The 19521-nt window shown below is 40.4% G+C and overlaps 1 protein-coding gene across 2 annotated transcripts in view; it reads left to right on the top strand.

Moving 5' to 3' along the window:
• LPCAT (lysophosphatidylcholine acyltransferase) overlaps nt 1-19521 on the top strand; it is a 159726-nt gene that overhangs the window by 139588 nt on the left and 617 nt on the right. For both annotated transcript variants that reach the window (XM_067127332.1, XM_067127333.1), the window contains exons 8-10: nt 3706-3859; nt 18887-19127; nt 19224-19521. The exon at nt 19224-19521 is cut by the window's right edge and continues 617 nt beyond it. In XM_067127332.1, the coding sequence (XP_066983433.1) occupies nt 3706-3859; nt 18887-19127; nt 19224-19357 (529 nt within the window). In that variant the 3' untranslated portion in view covers nt 19358-19521. The remainder of the gene's footprint in view (nt 1-3705; nt 3860-18886; nt 19128-19223) is intronic.

Here is a 19521-nt window from a genome sequence, read left to right as displayed (position 1 = left end):
CGAGGAGCCTACATCAGAGAGTAGGTCTACTCAAACAACCTCACTTGGAAAGATATCACCAAAACCCTAAGCACTACAAGTAACTGCCTTCAGACTATCAAAAAACTTACAAGAGCTACAGGTTTTTTCGAAAGAGGCGGTTGGTGCAATAGAAAGAGTAAGGAGGTCATCCACCATGAGGGTATACAAATCCAAGTGGGAGATATTTAGAGGATGGTACAAGAGCAACCATGTGTCCTCTTCCAGTACCTCTGTAACTCAAATTGTGGACTTCCTTCTACACCGCAAGAGGAAGCTTAATTTTTTCCTACCTCTACCATTAAGGGTTATAGGAGCATGATGGCAGCAGTTTTTTAGACATAAAAACTTAAACCTATAAAACAATAAGAATCTCCAGGACCTACTCAGATTCTTGAAACTGCTAAGGAGAGAGTACAGAACTCACCAGCATGGAACCTAGACGTGGTCCTGAGGTTCCTCATGGGGAGTAAGCTCGATCCCCTTACAGAGAACATTTTAAGAGGACCTCATCATGACAACTCTTTTCTTGTTCAGTTTGGCCACAGCTAAAAAGAGTTAGTGAGATACATGCTCTCAGCGAGAATATGGACTTTAGACAAGACAAGGCAATCTGCTCACTGCAACTAGGATTCCTTGCAAAAATGAATACTCATCACAACCCTGACACAGAACGTTCGAGATTCCAAATCTAACGGACATTACAGGGATAAGGCAGAGAAAGTCATATTCCAGTTAAGGGCTCTAAGGCACTACCTGGACAGGACAAAGGACTTAAGAAGGAATTCAGAAGGGCTTTGGTGCTCAGTCAAAAAGCTCTCTGTACAGGTGTCGAAGAATGCTCTGTCTTATTTTATCAGGCAGTTGATAAAAGAAGCTCATATGAAAGGTAGCGATTTGGACATAAGATTCTGAAAGTAAAAACGCACGAGTTCAGGGCAGTTGCAACCTCTGTAGTACTTAAACAGAACAGGTCCCGGCAGAGTATCTTGGACACGACCTACTGGAGAAACAAGTCAGTATTTACCTCTCACTGTCTAAAACGAGTCCAAACATTATACGAAGACTGCTATACGCTGGGTCCGTTTATAGCATTTACTAGTGGGAGAGGGTAATACCCCTACAATCCCATAAACCAATACCCTTTTTTCTTACTTTGGGATGGAGAATTTTTTTATGGTTGTTTGTGAAGATTGGACACAGTCTTCCGCATTCATTGGTTTGAAAGTTCCTTGAAGTGCCTGGAACTAGGGTATCGAGAGGAGGTCTAGTCACATAGAGGTTATACACCGGTTGACAGCCCCTAGAGATTTTTCAGCCCCCTGGGTGGATCGCTGGATCTCTTAAGGAATGCAGACATAATGAGGGCGAGTTCATTGAAGTCAGCTTCCTTAATCCAATTCCATAAAACAATACCTTTTGTTCTTGCCTTGGAATGGTTGAAATTTTATGGTTGTTTGTGACGGAACAAGGGTATTGAAGAGGAGGTCTAGTCACATAGAGGTTATACACGGTTGACAGCCCCTAGAGATTTTTCAGCCCCTGGGTGGATCGCTGGATCTCTTAAGGAATGCAGACATAATGAGGCGAGTTCATTGAAGTCAGTTTCCTTAATCCAATTCCATAAAACAATACCTTTTGTTCTTGCCTTGGAATGGTTGAAATTTTATGGTTGTTTGTGAAGATTGGGCACAGTCTTCCACAATCATTGGGATGAAAGTTCCTTGGTAGCGCCCGGAACAAGGGTATTGAGAGGAGGTCTAGTCACATAGAGGTTATACACGGTTGACAGCCCCTAGAGATTTTTCAGCCCCTGGGTGGATCGCTGGATCTCTTAAGGAATGCAGACGTAATGAGAAATATTGAAGTCAGCTTCCTTAACAGGTAGGAACCTAGAGTTGTTTTGCAACTTTAATTATAATTCCAACGATGTTAGCTGTCTCTGACCCTCCACCAAAGGTGTCAATCAGCTATATATATAACTACCAGGGAAGTTAGATGTTTAGAAATGTTATTTTCATAATAAAATAAATTTTTGAACATACTTACCTGGTAGTTATATATAATTATATTCCCACCCTCCTCCCCTCTAGAGACTAGGGGCATGGAAGATCTGAGGAATAGTTGGAATGGTTCCAGGTACCTGGGTAGAGGCGCACAGGTGGTTCACCTGACTACCGATCGCGATTGCCGCGAGTTTTTTGAAATTCTGCCGTGACGTCAGGGACTTAAGCTATATATATAACTACCAGGTAAGTATGTTCAAAAATTTATTTTATTATGAAAATAACATTTTACAGCAGGTTTGACAAGTACTGTACAGGGATTCGTAACAAGAGTTAGAGAAGGTTATGCATATTTTTAAATGACAGGATAAATATTTATCAATGGATAACAACAGAAATTTTATGTTGGAGCATTGCAGTTGTTACAGAATTTAAGAGGATATTTTCTAAAGTATCGGTTAGTAACAGTAGTGGTTACGAGAATTGCTCCAGAAATATTAACAGTGTTCTTGTTAATAAACATTACTGTTTTACCTCAAGTTGTAAATACTGACAAATCTTGGAAGCGGACAGAAGTGCATAAAAATATGGGAACTTGGAAACAAATGGGGTGCGGTTTGTATAGACATGCAGCAGAAATTTTGGAATTATTTTGATTTCTTCCTTTGGACGTTCAGATCATCACCATGTAGTGAGGGCCTAATAAAGATAGACATTCTATACAGATGACTGCTTGGAAAAAGATATTCTGTTAGAAAAGCCTAAATACTGTTGAAAAAAGAACATAAAATGTAGGTTTACTACTTTAAATTTTGGGTACCTGGTTATACTGTTTGAAGATGAAAACTTATTGAATCATTTCAAATTGGTTAATAGTTCTAAATGAATGCACATACTGTTTATTCTCTGGATTTTACTTGTACTCTCTAAAAATATAAAGTACAGGCCTATTTAGTGTAGTACAGTACATGCAACATGGATAGTACAACCTCACATTTTTGACTATCAAGGAAACTTGAAATTCCTTAAATGATGCAAGGTACTTTACATTGGAAAATAGATTAATCTATTTTGTAAAAGTTGCTGTAAAATGGAAAATTAGCAGTTTAAAAAGCTAAAAGAGATTGAATTGTAGCTTTTGTCCTGTGGTATATATATTATGTATTAGTGTGGCTTAGAATATACAGTATACCTATGCACTTGATTCTTTACAGTTCTTCACAGGAACTTGAGATGGCTATTCTTTTCCCTTGTAGGTTATTATGAGTGTAGAAAAGTCAAACATATCCCTTAGTTGTCTTTGAAATTAATATAAAGATTTATAAAGCCCATATAGTATACAAATGCCAATGGGCCATTATACCTCCCTGTTTGTTCACCAGTTGCATAAGTGTACTTTGTTTATCAAAATAATTTATGCTTAAATCTTGTACCATATACTATGCTTCATGATTTGCTGAAGTCTGTCTAGACTTTGGTTAGCCAAAGATTTAGCTTTTCTAAGAATCCAGTGCTGAATGCCCTCATAGGACCCAGTGCTTGACCTTTGGCCTAAATTCTATATACTATGTATTATATTCTATTCCACAGTAGTCTCTTCTTAAGAATCAATATGTTTGAAGCTCATCATGCTTTAAATCTCTTTATAGCAGTTCATGTTGTATTTCAATTTCTATTCCAGGCTTAATTTAAAGAATGTTGAGGAGGAACTCCTGAGCCAGTATGCTGATATTGCAATCAGTAATGGCCAGATTACTCTCCAAGACTTTGCCAAATATCTTGGCATTCCAGAGTCTGAGCCTGCATTGATTGATCTTTTCAAGTTATATGATAAGGTAAGAACAATACCTTTCAATTAAAACTATAGTACAAAACCTTATGTTTTTTAAAGGCAAGTACAATTTGAAAAGGTAGTTTATACTTTTTCTGCATTGTTTAATGTTGACATTTTATGTTTAGTGGCTGCTCATTCTATCATGGTCTTACTTAACTTGTATAGCTATTCTTATACATCATTGTTGGATAGTCTCCCAGTGAATATATGTATCTGTATTCTGCTAAGGCATGTCTAGCTTTGAAGATGAATTTCTTTTTATTATTATTATTATTATTATTATTATTATTATTATTATTATTATTATTATTATTATTATTATATTACAGGCAGTCCCTGGTTATCGGTGATCCGGTTCTATGGTGCTTGTCTAGCTCTGCCAATAACTGGATTTTCAGCACTGATCCCCACTTAAGAGCAGTGCCAATCTCCGGTTATCGGCGCCAGTAAGCACTATTATCACCGATTTCTGGTTATCGGCAATTTTCAGTTATCGTCACGTTGTCGGGAACGGAACTCCCGCTGATAACTGAGGACTGCCTGTATTATTATAGAACAAGGCCATGAAAATTTATAGCAAGCTTTGATGTAGTAAGATGCCCACATGTGAAAAAATGGACAGCCAAAAGGGGTATATTAATAAGTTATAACATAATGCTAGATTTCACAAAAACCCATCATTTTTATTACAATAAATCCTTATCAGGATTTGTGATTATCTTCAGAATCACTGTCTTTTCTTAAAAAAAAATATTTAGTGACACTAGGATCACCCAAGCTCTCAGAAATCTATGTATTAACCACCTCATATTTTGTGTGGAATGGACATACAACTGAGAGATTGTTCTGACTGGCAGATTGTTTGACAATTATAGGTGTGTGTGTGTGTGTGTATTTTTTTTTATACAAAACACATCCATAATCATTGAACTGATTGCCAACCCCCAGCAATCTCACAGTGGTATTTTCAGTCTGCACAAAATATGAGGTGTTTGGTGTATGGATTTCCAAAGGTTCAGGTGGTGCTGATGTCATCAGAGATTTTTTTCTTTCTTGGAACATTTTTTTCATGACTTGTCAGTCATACGCCAGAATCATTATTTGTTCCTACTAGGATACAGCTGTCACCTTTCATACGTGGAGTAACCTTCAGTGTGAGCTGGAATTGGCTGTTGAACCTTGGTAACAAGGTAGTTAATTGATGGAGTTGGGAGGAGAGAGAGGGGGGGCCACTCCTCCCTTGCCACTTTACTTTTTCAGGTGCCATCTAGAGAGGATACAACTTCTGTCTCTTCAATGTGCTCTCATTGGATTTTGGCTGAGTAACTAGCTATCATTATTGACTGGTTCCTTACCCTTTGCCCTGTGTCTTGGGTATGCATTTTTTGTATTTTGTGTCTTGTGGTTGTGTTTTTCTGGATTTTGGAGAAAAAGCATGATCAGCACCAGTGTGGGGGCTGTGGGCAGCATTGTGGTCACTTCATGTCTCCCTTATCAGTAGACCCACATATGTTTTGCTCTAACTGTAGGGAAAGGGAATGTAAAGTTCATTTCCCTGTGATGAATGTGGTTCTTGGACCTCACCTCAGTGGAGCAGTATGGTATGAGGAGGAAGGCCAGAAATATTTTGCTGGATTCTTCTGCTCCTCCTTGCCACTGGCTGCATTCCTCTTCCTTCCAGACCTGACTCATCCCCTCTTAGGAGGTTTCCTTCCTCCTGGACAGCGCCAATAACCTAGATGTTGTGACACTAGTTTTAGTAACCATAAATCAGTCAGTCAATTGCTTCCTTCTGGGAGTTTGTCCTTCTGGGAGTTTGTCAATGCTGCAGTGAATAAGTTAATCTTGTGATTTTTTCCAATTCAGCCTCAACCACCCATCCAATGTGCAAGATGGCTAAGAAATCTGGTACATAAGAGAAAAGGAAGAAATTTTCTCTTTGTTTGTCCTTCCTGTTATCGCTATTGTCTTCTAGTTCATTGTCTTATTCATCCTCATTGTCCCTAACTCTCTTCTTTGCCATAGGAAGAAGGGAAATTGAAGACCAGTCAAAAGAAGTCCAGGTAGACTGCTCCTGTTTGCTTTTTCTCATGGTAGGAAAGCAGTGCTAGTTCACTCCCTGGTGATCACCATACCTCATACAAGGCTAGTGCTATAGCACATGCCCATTTGGATATGAGGACTGCCCCTTTGCCTTCCCACAGCGCACTCTTGGGTTCTCACTGAGATGGCATTACGCAGCCCCCTCACTACCCTAGCCGTGGGTCTGCAGACCAGGTGCTGGTTGCAGCTCAGGGTAGCCCCAGCTTCAGAAGCTCAGACAGGATCAGCCTTCTCACCCCTTTCAAACCCCTTTCTCTGGCTAGTTGAAGAAGGGAGGGAAAGGGGAGAAGGGGGGGTTCATTGAAAGTGGTGATCCCCCTCCACTGCCACAAATGGTGGGGTTGCCTGTCACGCCTTTGGGCAAAGTGGCAGCAACAGGGAGCAGAGCTGTGGATTATATCAGTCTTTCTGCATGGATACAAGCTTCCATTCAAGGATGTCTGTCCTCTCCTCTCCATGACGCCCATACTCTTCCCAACTTGCTCTCCAGAATTATGGAAATCTTTGGCATTTTTTGTGGAGGTGGAAGCAGTGATGGAGAAAGGCACTGTCAGTTTAGGTCGTTGGTCTCCAGGAATTTACAGCTGCCTTTTTCTTGGAGATGGGTCACTGACCTCCCAATATTGAATGAGTATGTTGAACAGACTTGATTTATGATGAAAGTGACACATTTGGTGTTAGATTCCAACAGAGAATATGACTTCATGTTTTTGATATACCTTCATGTTGTGTACTTTCAAGTACCAATGTATGAGGCCTCTCAGAACTACCTCGGCTTTGTCTGTGCTGGTACAGTTGTCAAAGCTGTGTGCTTCAGACTGGTAATAGCTCCTCATGCATTTACTCAAGTGTATGCCATAGTCTCGCCTTGAGTCCATTTGAAGGGTATTTGTATTCTGCAGTACCAGGACAATTGTTTAGTCTTGGCTTCCTCCAAGGAATGCCTTCTCCAGGACAGGGATTGTCTGTTAGCTTTTAGTGTCAATCTGAGGACTGTGATCAACTGGCAGAAGCCTGATCTCCTCCCCAAGCAGCAGATGAGGTATTTGGGTATACTCTTGGACACAGTAGCATGAGGAGCCTTCCAGGTGGGCTCACCTGAGCAACCTCAGGGAGGTAGTGGTGTAGTCCCTGCCATGATGTCAGGTGACCCCAGGTTATTTGACATCATAAGAGAAGCTCATTTCCTATGGGCAGAGCCATCTTCGGTTGCTTCAGTGCTAATTAATGCAACGTTGGTCTTCCTCTTGAGATCCTCCTTCCCAGAAGTGAAAAAAAACCTTGCATGGTGGTTAGACCACAGGCACTTCTTAGCGGGAGTTCCACTGAGCTCCCTTACTTCAGAGATTCTTCTGTTTATGGACACACTGAAGAAAGGATGGGGTATACACCTGAGAGGAGAGTTCATCTCAGGTGAGTGGACAGCGAACACACTGCATCTGCACATCAGTTTCTTAGAAATGCAAGTGGCCTGGTTAGCATTGCAAGCATTCCAGGACAGTTTGAGTGGGTTAGTAGTGTCAATAAGCAACAGCATAACTGTGGTTGCCTATATCAACAAGGGGGGGAAGTGTCGCATACTATGCCAGTTGTTAATGCAGATTTATGATTGGGCACCACCTCAAGCTGTCGAGTTATCAGCCAGATTCATTTCGGGCAAGGGAAATATTCTGGCAGATAAGCTCAGTCACTGGAGTCAGGTAGTGAGGACAGAGTGGTCCCTGCATCCCCAAGTAGTGGAGAGGTTGTTCAAGTTAGGCCCCCTGCATGATTGATCTATTTGCAACCAGACTAGACAGAAAATTTCCTGACTTCTTTTCCCTAGTACCAGACCCTTGGGCAGCAATAGAGGATATATTCTGGCAGCCCTAGGAGACACTGGATGTATATGCTTTTCCCCCTCTCAACCTCTCCATAGGGTGTTCAACAGTGTTCGTCACTCCAAGTCTTTGGATGACCCTGGTGGCTCCTTGTTTGCTATGTGGAGTTTTACATATCTGATATATCTGCTGATAATCCTGGTGAGGTGCTGAGAGAGTTGCCTCTGTGTCCCACTCTTGTTTTAGCCACACATTTGCCATTACCACCAGACAGTTCAGTCTCTCCACCTTCACTGGTCCTGCATGTCCTGCAAGAGAGGGGCTTTTCATATAGGGAATTGAGAGAGATGTCTAGGTACTTCCGTTGTACCTCCACAGACTTGTACCAAGGAAGTGGGCTATCTTTTGTGTTGGTTTATTCTCTGGTTGAAGTATCTGTTCAGTGGATTGCAGATTTCCTCATCTACCTCCACCAAGACAAGTACCTCTTAGTTTCTGCAGGAAAGGCTATTGCTCAGCTTTGTGTCAGGTCTACAAACTGAAGGGGTTGGATCTCTCCACCTTAGCGGTGTTATTCTTGCGTAGGAGAAACTTCAAGCAGTCTTGTGTTCCCTAGGGGCTTTGATCCCTGGAGTGGGATGTATTGTTAGTGTTACGAAGCCTACAGGGCCTCCCTACAAATCCCTGTCACATTCCTCGGACAAAGACTTGATACTGAAGACTCGTTAGTCTTGGGAAGAGGGTGGAAGAACTGCACGGCCCATGATATCTTGTTTGGCACTCAGAAGGGTGGTGATCCCTCTCTTTCTCTTTCATCCCAAAGTTTGCAGCTGAGACTAAGAACCCATCAGTCCCAGACAAGAGTTTTGAGAGTTTCTTGATTCCCTCCCTCCAAGACTTCATTGGTGGAGACCCAGATGAGATGGCTGTTCTTCCCTGAATGCACTCTTGAGTACAATATGGAAAGGGCCCACTCTGTGAGGCCAGAGTATAGGAGAATTTTCATCATTTTAGGTCAGTGCAAGAAGGTCAGTAGGGACACCCTTTCCTTCTGGCTTCTTGAGGCAATCAAGCAGGCCTATGATTCCCTTATGGAGGATTTTGTCCTCCCTTCTTGCTCAAGAATATATGAAGTACGGGCTGGAGCCTTCTTTCGCTCTGGAAAAACTTCTTGATGTTTCAGGTAATAAGGGTGGGTGCTGGAATACTACCTGTATTTTCTTCTGCCTGAGGGATGTCACCCATAAGTCCTTGGGACTCATGGAGGATGCTCAACAAGTTATTTAGTTACTAAATCCAAATACATGGGTTGCATCCTTGTAGGAAGTGTGAATGAGGAGTGAATGGTTCGTCCCTCCTTTCCTTTTTCCATTCCAAGCCATGTCTGGGTTGAAATACTTGCTTGAATTGAATGAGACGAATGTGAGTACATTGAGTGCCTGTTCCAAGTAACTTAGAATGTGTCATCTTCTGTCCTTTTGTTTTCAGCAAGGGGGAGGAAGGACATAGTAGAGTTTTTTCTGAACCCATTACTTCGTAATAGCCAGAATAAAGCTGCCCACCAACTTGACAACTCCCTTGGGAGATGTCTTGGTTCACCAAAATATTGTTCCTTTGTGAGTTCCCTCTCATTTTGTAGGGTTGTCAGGCCCAGGGTTCTTCTGCTTTGGTGTACTTTTCACCAGACTGGGAACATTGCATTTCCGTGTGGAATCCAACTGTTTTCTAGCAGGAACTACCCCTGTTGTACGGGACAAGGTGATGGTTGTGTCCCTGTAGGAACAAATAATAGAATTTTTAACAATTTTTATTTTTTATAGGTAAACAAACCAGAGTCTTTCATATAGGTTGTACCCACCTCAGCCACCTCTCCTTGTCTCTGTAGCTGAAGGAAAGAATGAAATGGCGAGAATGAGGCGAGTGAGGAGTACCCCTCCCCTCTTTCCCCATAACCACCAGTTACCTACCTTGTTACCAAGATCTAACAGCTGTTCCAGCTTGCACTGAAGGATACTCCAGATATGAAAGACTCGGATTTGTATACCTTGGCAAAATGCTTCAAAAATTCATGTTTTCCCAGCATTGTCTGAAGTATGGTCATTAGTTAAGATTGTTGAAAACCTACCATTACAGAAATTTGTACCAATTAGTGACTCTAGAAATGCTTTAAAAGTCATTCAGATTTTTTCTAAAAACTCTTTTCAACAAAGTGAATTTTCATTCTTGCACATGTAGTCATTAAAGAAAATGAAGATGACAATAAAGCATTCAATGCTGTAATCAATATGGCTAGATCAGATATACTTAGTTCTGTCAGTGATTTATTTCTTTCTTAAACCTGTTATCTTTTATAAATAACAGTATGAAATTAAAACACTAAACCAGTTGCATTTTTTGTGGTATTCATCATTACAGAAAGCAAGCCACATTGAAGTCAGTAATATTATCCCATCTTCGAATTGGTCACCTTGTCTAGCCTGTGGGTATGTGATTAATAACCTACATGACTCATTCCATGAATGCAGGGAATGTGGAGCAACACTTGTAATGAAATTAATCTTTAGTGATTGTCTAACCTTCAGCCCACAATGTATATCAAGTACTAATGGAAACAGATCCTTGAAAGAAATTTTATTAGGATCTTTAACATTTTCAGTGTATATCCTTATTAAATGTTTAAGGATTTGGAATACTGTATATCATAGTCATAAAGATCAAACCCTACATGCCAGCCCTATGAGAGTGCAAGAATAACTCAGTGGTCTGGTTAAACTGTTAATGTAAATGTAAAGATGCTAGAAAGGTGAATGATCACATTGCTTTATCTTGGATGCACACCCCAATTGGAAAGCTTCTATTGCATATATAAAAATTGAATGCGAAGATGTCTTGAATTTCATTTAAAAGAAATTTCCTGTGGTATTTATGCTGACAGGACAACCATAATGTTATTGTATAAAGCAACAGCTCTCTAACAAAAATCGAATATGGATCTACTACAATCTCAGCCTTAATAATGTCAAGATTCAATTCATGATGGACTCTGAGTATGTAGTGGAGCCTTTAAGTCTTCTACAAGCAAATCAGTATGGACTAAAAGAAGTAAACTACCCTCATCCTTGTATTGTACAGTGATCCTCACCATTTGCAGTGCTGTAAAGTTGCAGTGAAGGACTCCCCTGCCAGAAAACTATTTGACTGAAGAGATGTTTTTATAGATAATTATTCGTTACAATTTTCCATCAGAGACAGACTACTTACTGGGGCTTTAAACCTAAATATAAACATCCCTACAGCAGTAGAACTTACTCCTTGGATAATGCATAAAATTTCATCATGGAATCCAAAATTCTAACTGGTTTGAGATTTACTGCAGTATTTCCAGGTAGTAAAAATCACTTCTCATCGTCTAACATGGCCTTATTTTCACAGCAGAATTGTAATTCCATTGATTATAAATGTTTGATTATAAATGTGCCTTAGGGTTAATTAAAAATTACTCCAAAAAATCTCTGTGCCTAACAAATCAAATACTTCTAACTTGAATTACATTATGCTGATGTACATATTGATCTATGCTGAATTCCTACTCATGTGGGCTTTAAAGGAAATGAAGAGAAGAGGAAGCAGCCAAGTCTAGAACAATAATGACTACTGTATATCAAACCTAAAAATTTCTGTATCATCTGTAGCATTACTGAAATCCATTATAATGAATACAATAAACCCCCCGTATTTGCGGGGGATGGGTACCACACACCCACCCCCTGGCAGTAGCTAGAACCTGTGAATACTTAGAACCCTTCTAAAAACACTTAGAACTGCCTATTTTGATAGTTCACCCACAAAAAAAAAACACTAAAAATGCTTATGCAGGTATTATCCTACTTGCGATGGGGTTAGGTTAAAAAAAAAAACCCATTGTTTGTTGGAAAAAACATCTCAAATATAGCCTAGCCTTCACTAGGGTATTTGGTACCATGTATACATGTATGGTAGCCTACCCTACACTATAAAATATATTCTATACATACACGGTATAGTGATTATTAATATCAGCTAATTCTGGAGGTTCATGCAGAGTGGCTTATGATATTCAATACAAAGAGAAATTGCATAACAAACAAGAATTAGCTTAGCCTACACTATGGTATATCTCAGGCATATACGGTAACATAGCCTACATTATACTGTACTCTATATTCACATATCGTATTATAAAAACAACAACTTAATGAATATGCATCTTTTCCATGGGTCTTTTAAAATATTATGCCTTAATTCACTGTATCCAATAATATTGTATATATTCTTATATTGCTTTTGTATTGTAGATTGCGATCATAGCGATCAGTGTTTTGGTTTGGAAATGTTTACGTGGTAAGTTTATTTCGCCGCATTTAACTCAATTCAGAGCGGTTTTTTTGCTCCTAGTTAGCGTAAATGAATCTCTAGATACTTTATTTATATGGGGAAAGGTTATTTTTCGTTATACTGTATAAAGTGTTTTTAAGTTGAAATATTACTTAAATACGTCTCGTGAAATCAATTTAGAAATTTTTTTCGTTAATAGATGACGGCCGTTTGGGGACATTTTTTTTGTTTAAAAAATCAAGTTTCTTTTTGCTATTTTCATTTGATTTCATCATAATACGAGCTTTACGTATTTATCATTTATCGGCATAAAAATAGCAGTAATGTATTCTTTCATGCCCAGTAGTTTTGATTAAAATACTTTTCTCTCCAATTTTAATTATGGTCAATTTTCATCCATGTTGCCGATGCACAATAATTTGTGGTCATTAGCAGCTTGAACATTTTCTCAGCTTCAGCTAAAATTTGCAGAATAAATTTAGCAGTATGTTTCCTTGCCGATCTTTTATCCATACCGAAGGGTATTATGTAAAAATATATCACTTATTCTATTTAACATCATTTGTACTATAACCTACGGTAATTGTTTATTACCGTACGATGGTTGAAATACAAGCAAAAGGGCTGTTGTTATCCGATCCGGTGATAAACAAAACAACAGTTTCTTGTTCGCTTGTTTTTGGCTGTACAGTGAACCCCCCGTATTCGCGGGGGATGCGTCCCACACACCCCCACGAATAGGTCAAATCCGCGAATGCTTAAAACCCCTCTAAAAACACTTAGAACTGCCCATTTTGATAGCTTAAACCAAGAAAAACCCTGTAAAAATGCTTATACCTGAGTATTTTAATAGTTTTATCACAAAAAGTGCATTTATTCATGAAAATTATATGAAAATACAGTAATTAGTGAATATTTCTCAGTGAAAAATACCGCGAATAGGCGAATTTGCCGCGAATGATGGCTAGATATGTTCCACAGAGAAACCCGTGAATGCGTGAGTCCGCGAACCATGAGAACGCGAATACGGGGGGTTTACTGTACGCATTTACACAAGAGTATAACATTACTAACAATACTTTTATCATTCTCTGTTACTTTTTTTAACTAGAAGATGGGATAAAGAGTTTGAGGAAAAGAAGTGGGTCTATTGTAATTTGGTCTTTCTCGCTGCCTGGTTGTACGCTGCTGCCTGCGCCCACGGGAAATTTAAAAATATTTTTTAAATATTGTCATATCAGTATTAATTGCTTACCCCATTGCAAAATCAAATTATCGTAAGGTGAACTATTGTAACTTGAGCACTACCTGAGTATTTTAATAGTTTTATCACAAAAAGTGCATTAGTCATGAAAATGAGATGAAAATACAGTAATTAGTGAATGTTTCTCAGTGAAAAATACCGTGAATGGGCGGATTTTCAGCGAATAATGTGTATATATGTTCCATAGAGAAATCCACGAATAGGTGAGTCCGTGAATCGTGAGACCGCGAATACGGGGGGTTTACTGTAAATGTCAGATTTAACCGACAATAGGTTTGTTTCCATCATCAATACAAAAAGACAGGAATTTGATGTGGTGGTTTCCTGTTTTGGATCACCTGTACAAATATGACTACTTGATAGCCATCCCTCAGGACTTGGTTCTCTTCTGTAGAGTGTGCGTACAACGTAATAGTAAAATGTATTTTTATACAAGTAACTTACTAAGTAATTACATTGCTATAGTTTCTAATTATCATGGCAGCTTAAAATTTTGAGCTTCGCGGTAGCGCTTCTATTGTTTTAGTGTAGATAACTAACCCCACCCACTTTCTGGGAAGAATAGGTACAACACAGCTGGAGAGTTCAATTTGTTTCTGCTGGTCAACAACTAAATGTCTGTTGTTTGAGCAGCTTTGGTTTTTTATTTTTCACTGGACGGTTGTGTCTGAGCGCCGTTTTTGGTGAAGTATTCATTATTTTGGTAGCCTTCACTATTTACAGTTAGCTTAGATTGACTAGACTTTACCTCTTTGAAACTTTTGATCATATCTGACTCCAGTGCTTGTAGTGTCCGGTTTTGCAGCAAAGGCTGCAGTACCAGATTGATGTCAGCTAAGTACGACTCGCACACTCTGTTGTCATTGTAGAGGGCAAACTTGCTTGCCCAATCTGACTCTTGAAGAGTGTAGAGATTGGGATCAGGGGATATGGTTAACTTTGAATGTACACCTTGGCAGACTTCAAAGAGACAGAAAGAGAAAGGCAGCTGCTAGAGCCAAAGCTAGGGGTTCTGCTAGCCAGGTTTCTTCTCCTAAATCAGATATTGCCGATGTACCTATTCTGTCTACACCTGTGACTGCTTTTTCCCCCATTAACAGCCCTCCGACTTTTCCATCTACTCCATTACCTGGCTCCCAAACTTCCAACCCCAATGCCATTGCCAGCCTCGAAGACAGGATAGACTAGAAATTTGGTCTACTAGTTAATACTGTAGCCCAAATAGGGGCTTCCGTAAAGGCCCTCATGGACAAGATGAGTGCCAGTGATGTAGGTACAAGTGCATTGTCAGTGGAGGAAGTGACCACTCATTCCACTGATGCTCCTAGACAAAGGTCCCTGTCAAACTCTCCTAAACCTGGGAGGAGGCATACTGGAGGTCCAGGGGAGTTCAGTGGTAACCATTGATATGCAGGATGAATACTTCCATGTCCCAGTACATCCAAACTCCAGGAAATACCTGAGGTTCATGTTCCAGGGCAAAGTTTTTCAGTTTCGGGCTCTGTGCTTCGGCCTCGTTACAGCTCCCCAAGTTTTCACTCTTGTTTCTTGCCCCTCTGGTGAGGGTGGCTCTATCTCATGGGCATCAACGTCTGCCTATATTTAGACGATTGGCTTCTACGCTTCCCATCAAGAGCAAAGTGAAAGGAGGACCTTCAGAAGACATTTCTTCTTGCCCAATAATAGGGCCTTTTAATAAACCTACAGAAGTCACAAGTAGTCCTGACTCGATCGATTCTATATTTAGGGATGAGGATTGACTCTCTGTTTTTGGGCTTTTCTGTCCCCAAAAGCATCTAACTCTCTGTTTTTGGGCTTTTCTGTCCCCCAAAAACATCGAATCCTGCCTTCAGACAGTCTGAAGCTTCCTCTCTCCCATCCTGCTCAGCCAACAAATGGATGAGTCTACTGGGCACACTCTTGTCTATCGAGAAGTTCATACCTTTAGGAAAACTCCACACAGGGCTACTTCAATTCTTCCTAAAGGCCAGTTGGCACAGGAAAACTCTTCCAGACTTGCTTGTTTTACCCATCACGCCCAAAGTCAAGGAGGACCTTCAGTGGTGGCTTTCAGAAGAAAGGTTTTTAGTAGGGAAATTGCTTCTTCCTCTGAACCCCAGCGTAACCTTATACTCAAATGCACCAGATATGGGTTTGGGGCCTCTTCTAGATAACATGGAAGTTTCTGGGACATGGTCTTAGGAGTAGAGAGAACTTCACATCACTGAGAAAGAACTGAGGCGATACATTTGGTCCTCCAGTCGTTTGCAGCAGCGACCTCCAACAGGACAGTAGCAGTCCATTCGGACAACATAACCACTCTGTCTTAAATCAGAAACCAAGGAGGTACTCACACTTTCTCCCTTTACGAGGCAGCCAAGGATCTCCTCCTCTGGGTGCAAGGGAATCACACCAGAATGTTACTCAATTCATCCAGGCCAGGATGAATGCCCTAGTGGATGAGCTAAGTCGCTGCAGACAGTTCCTATCTACGGAGTGGATGCTGAATCCGCAGGTCTGCACCAACCTGTGGAAATGGTAGGGAAAGCCATCGATAGACTTGTTCACAACATCAAGAAACCATCACCTCCCCTTGTATTGTTCTCCAGCCCCGGACCCTCTGGCATGGGCAGTGGATACCATGCTCCAGGACTGGTCGAACCTGGACGTATATGCCTTCCCCCCGTTTAGCATGGTCAGGGAAGTTGTAAACAAGTTTCTTTCTCAGAAATACTTCAGTGACCTTATAGCTCTGTTCTTGCCACAGAAGGAGTGGTTCCCGGACCTGCTCAGGCTGCTGGTGGACTTCCCAAGACTTCTGCCTCAGTGACCAAGTCTATTCAGACAGCCACTCTTCCACCGATTCCACCAAGGCTTATCCGCTCATGTTCTGACAGGCTTCAGACTGTCAGGAAACTTATCAGAGTGAAGGGCTTTTCAAGACCAGCTGCAGAGGCGATTGCAAAGTGTAGACACCAGTCTTCATCTACGCTCTGTCAGGCCAAGTGGGCAGTCTACCGCAGCTGGTGTCAAAGACATAACGTCTCTTCTTCTGAAACCTCTCTAACACAGATCGCAGACTTTCTGCTCTTCCTGAAGTCTTCTCGAGGCTTAGCTATGTCTGCAATTAGAGGTTACAGAGCCATGCTAAGTTCTGGCTTTAGGCATAGAGGTTTGGATCTGTCAGCAAGTCAAGACATTAGTGACCTAATTAAATCCTTTGACACGTCAAGGCAAGAGAAGACTGTTTCAGTTGCCTGGAATCTGGACGTTGTCCTTAGATGGCTCTTGGGCACTCTGTTTGAGCCCCTTCACTTCATCACTCTCAGAGATGTAACAAGAAAAACCCTTTTTCCTATTGCTTTGGCTACAGCCAAGAGAATCGGTGAACTGCAGGCCTTAGGTAAGAAAGTCAGATTTTCACAGAGATGCGGTCTGCTCTTTTATGCTCGGGTTTTTGGCCAAGAACGAATCTCCTTCCAAGCCTTGGCCCTGTTCATTCATCATCAAGAACCTGACAGCAATCCTTGGCCCAATAGGCCAAGAGAGAGCTCTTTGCTCTGTAAGGGCATCAAACCATTGTCTTGAGAGGATCAGAGGCCCCTCTAATAACCTCTGGTGCTCAGTCAAGAATCTCTCCCGACCATTGTCCAAGAATGCATTGGCATTCTGTTTGAGAGATGTAATCTCCAAGTCACACTCGGGAACTCAAGAGGATTCTTTACCGATTTTTAAAGTCAGAGCCCAGGAAATAAGAGCCATTGCCACTTCGTTGGCTTTCAAGTGTAACTTATCACTATCCGCGATTCTTCAGTCCACCTTTTGGAGGTGTAAATTAGTGTTTGCAACCCATTATTTATGTGATGTTGAGACTGTATGAAAATTGTAGTACCATAGGCCCACTATCTGTTGCTGGCATTGTATTGGGGGAAGAAGTATAGGAGTTATGCTGTCCATCTTTATCTCCTCACCATGATACAAGTTGTTGAGTTTTAGGGAGGCGGGGGGTACAGTACTGTGTACCTGGAGTACCCGCCAGTCTGTTTTTAATGGATGGATAGTGGTTATTTTATTTTGTGTGTAGGTAACAAAGTTGTCTGGTTTGTGTTTTGTGGTACTACACCCATGGCAAGGGCACTTGTTAGCGCTTTGTCAGCCTTCGGAGTACTCCTTCGCTGCAAAGCTCCCACTGAAGTAGGGCACTTCATGGCTATACCACCACGCCACTACTGGTTGAGATGAGCACCAACCAGAGGTAGTATCTTCCTGCTGTAGCTCTCTCACCAGGTAAGGTTACAACAAGCATTTCACCAATGTTGGCTACTTTTCTATTTCAAATTCATTTCCATTACTGAGTATTTTTGAGTAGTATACTGTATGTCCATGTATCCCACCTCCTGTCAATGTGGGATTCAGCAGTATAATTACTTGGTAAATTACTTACATAAAAATGGCATGATTTTACCAGGTAATTACATGATTGGAACCCTCCCTCCTCCCTACTCATGGACATAGGGCACAAACAAATTGAGCTCTCCAGCTTTTTTGTATCTATTCTTCCCAGAAAGTGGGTGGGGCTAGTTATCTAAACTAAAACGATAGAAGTGCTACCGCAAAGTTCAAAATTTTAAGCTGCCATGATAATTAGAAACTGTAGCAATGTAATTACTTGGAAAGTATATATAAAAATGCCATTTTGTTGTGAATGACCAACACAGAATTGTGCACAAATTGTTGTAAAGAAATGTTGTCAGAATTCAGAATTTTTAGTATGGTTACTGTACTTATAAAAGACATAGGAAAAATAAGGTATTATAAAAACTATAAGAACAAACCCTTTGGCCAGCCTTGTGAAAATCATGTGGTCTGGTTATGCTATTTAACAACAAAATAACCAACTATCCATTGTAAGGCAACTGAATGGAACATATGAGGTGATTACTCCAAATAGTATGGATGGAAAATTGTCAGTTGCTCCTTGGCTAATACTTTGGTGCTGTCAGACATAGAAATGAGTTAGATGTAAGTTTGGAATGGGTAACTGTAGTCATTGTAATGTAAATAATGAATTCTAAGTAGGATGAATGCTGTTTTTTTTTTTTTTTTTTTTTCTCTCCATATTTGAGCAGTTTTGGCTAGGTATCCAGTCTCTGTTCCTGACTTTATTGAAAGAGGAAATTATTAGCAGGTGGTATATAATGATGAAATGCTGCCATTGTAGATTTATAGTTACAATTATTTTCATTATGCCTCTTCTTCTTTGACCCTTATGATTGAAGGAAGAGATCAGATAGCAGTATGTTGAATTTCATTATAGAGATGTGAGTGGCTCCATTAGCCAATAAATATCCATATTTGAAATCCCTTTAAAAAGAGAAGTATGACTATTACAGGAGCAATTATAAGCATGCATAATCTTAAGTGCTTTTGCTATCCATACCTGGCATCCTGAAAATGCTTATTTCAGGATAACTCGGGAACCATAGATTTTCGAGAGTACCTGATAGGATACTGCCAGTATTCCCAGCCAGCCAATACTGAAGACACACTGAAACTGGCCTTCAAGCTGTTTGATAGAGGTGGAAAAGGGCGAATTCTCCTTGATGACCTCATCAAGGCACTGAAAGCCTCACTGGATATGACGTCCGAAGAAACGACAAGAATATTTAAGCAAGCAGATCAGGACAATAAAGGATATATCACATTTGGTAGGTGTACAGTTTTATTTCTCTTGCAGTGATCTTATGAATTTACACAATGTTAATTTATTCAAGGATTTCTTTAACAAAAAACTATCCTTGCAGAGGATTTTGAAGCTCATGCAAAGAGGAAGCCAGAGTATGCCAAAATATTTTTGACATACCAAGAAAGCGTCAAGAATGGCACCAGATCTCGCTTTGCTCATCAAGCACCTGTAGGCAAGGAGAAAGCTGATTAGACGTGCACTTTCAGCACTGCAGTGTTGTATGATTTGCTGCATATTATTGAGATGAGATGGCATAGCCAGGCATGTTGTTCTCTTGAAAATATGCATAGCAGTGGTAAAGGCAGTGGTTAATCATCATTGTAAGTGAATAATTTTGTTGTCAATGTAAGTTTGAA

Source organism: Macrobrachium rosenbergii, chromosome 25, assembly GCF_040412425.1.
Source record: "Macrobrachium rosenbergii isolate ZJJX-2024 chromosome 25, ASM4041242v1, whole genome shotgun sequence".
Classification (NCBI taxonomy): domain Eukaryota; kingdom Metazoa; phylum Arthropoda; class Malacostraca; order Decapoda; family Palaemonidae; genus Macrobrachium; species Macrobrachium rosenbergii.
The sequence above is the reverse complement of the archived record's forward strand: the minus strand, read 5'-3'. Positions and strand labels throughout refer to the sequence as shown.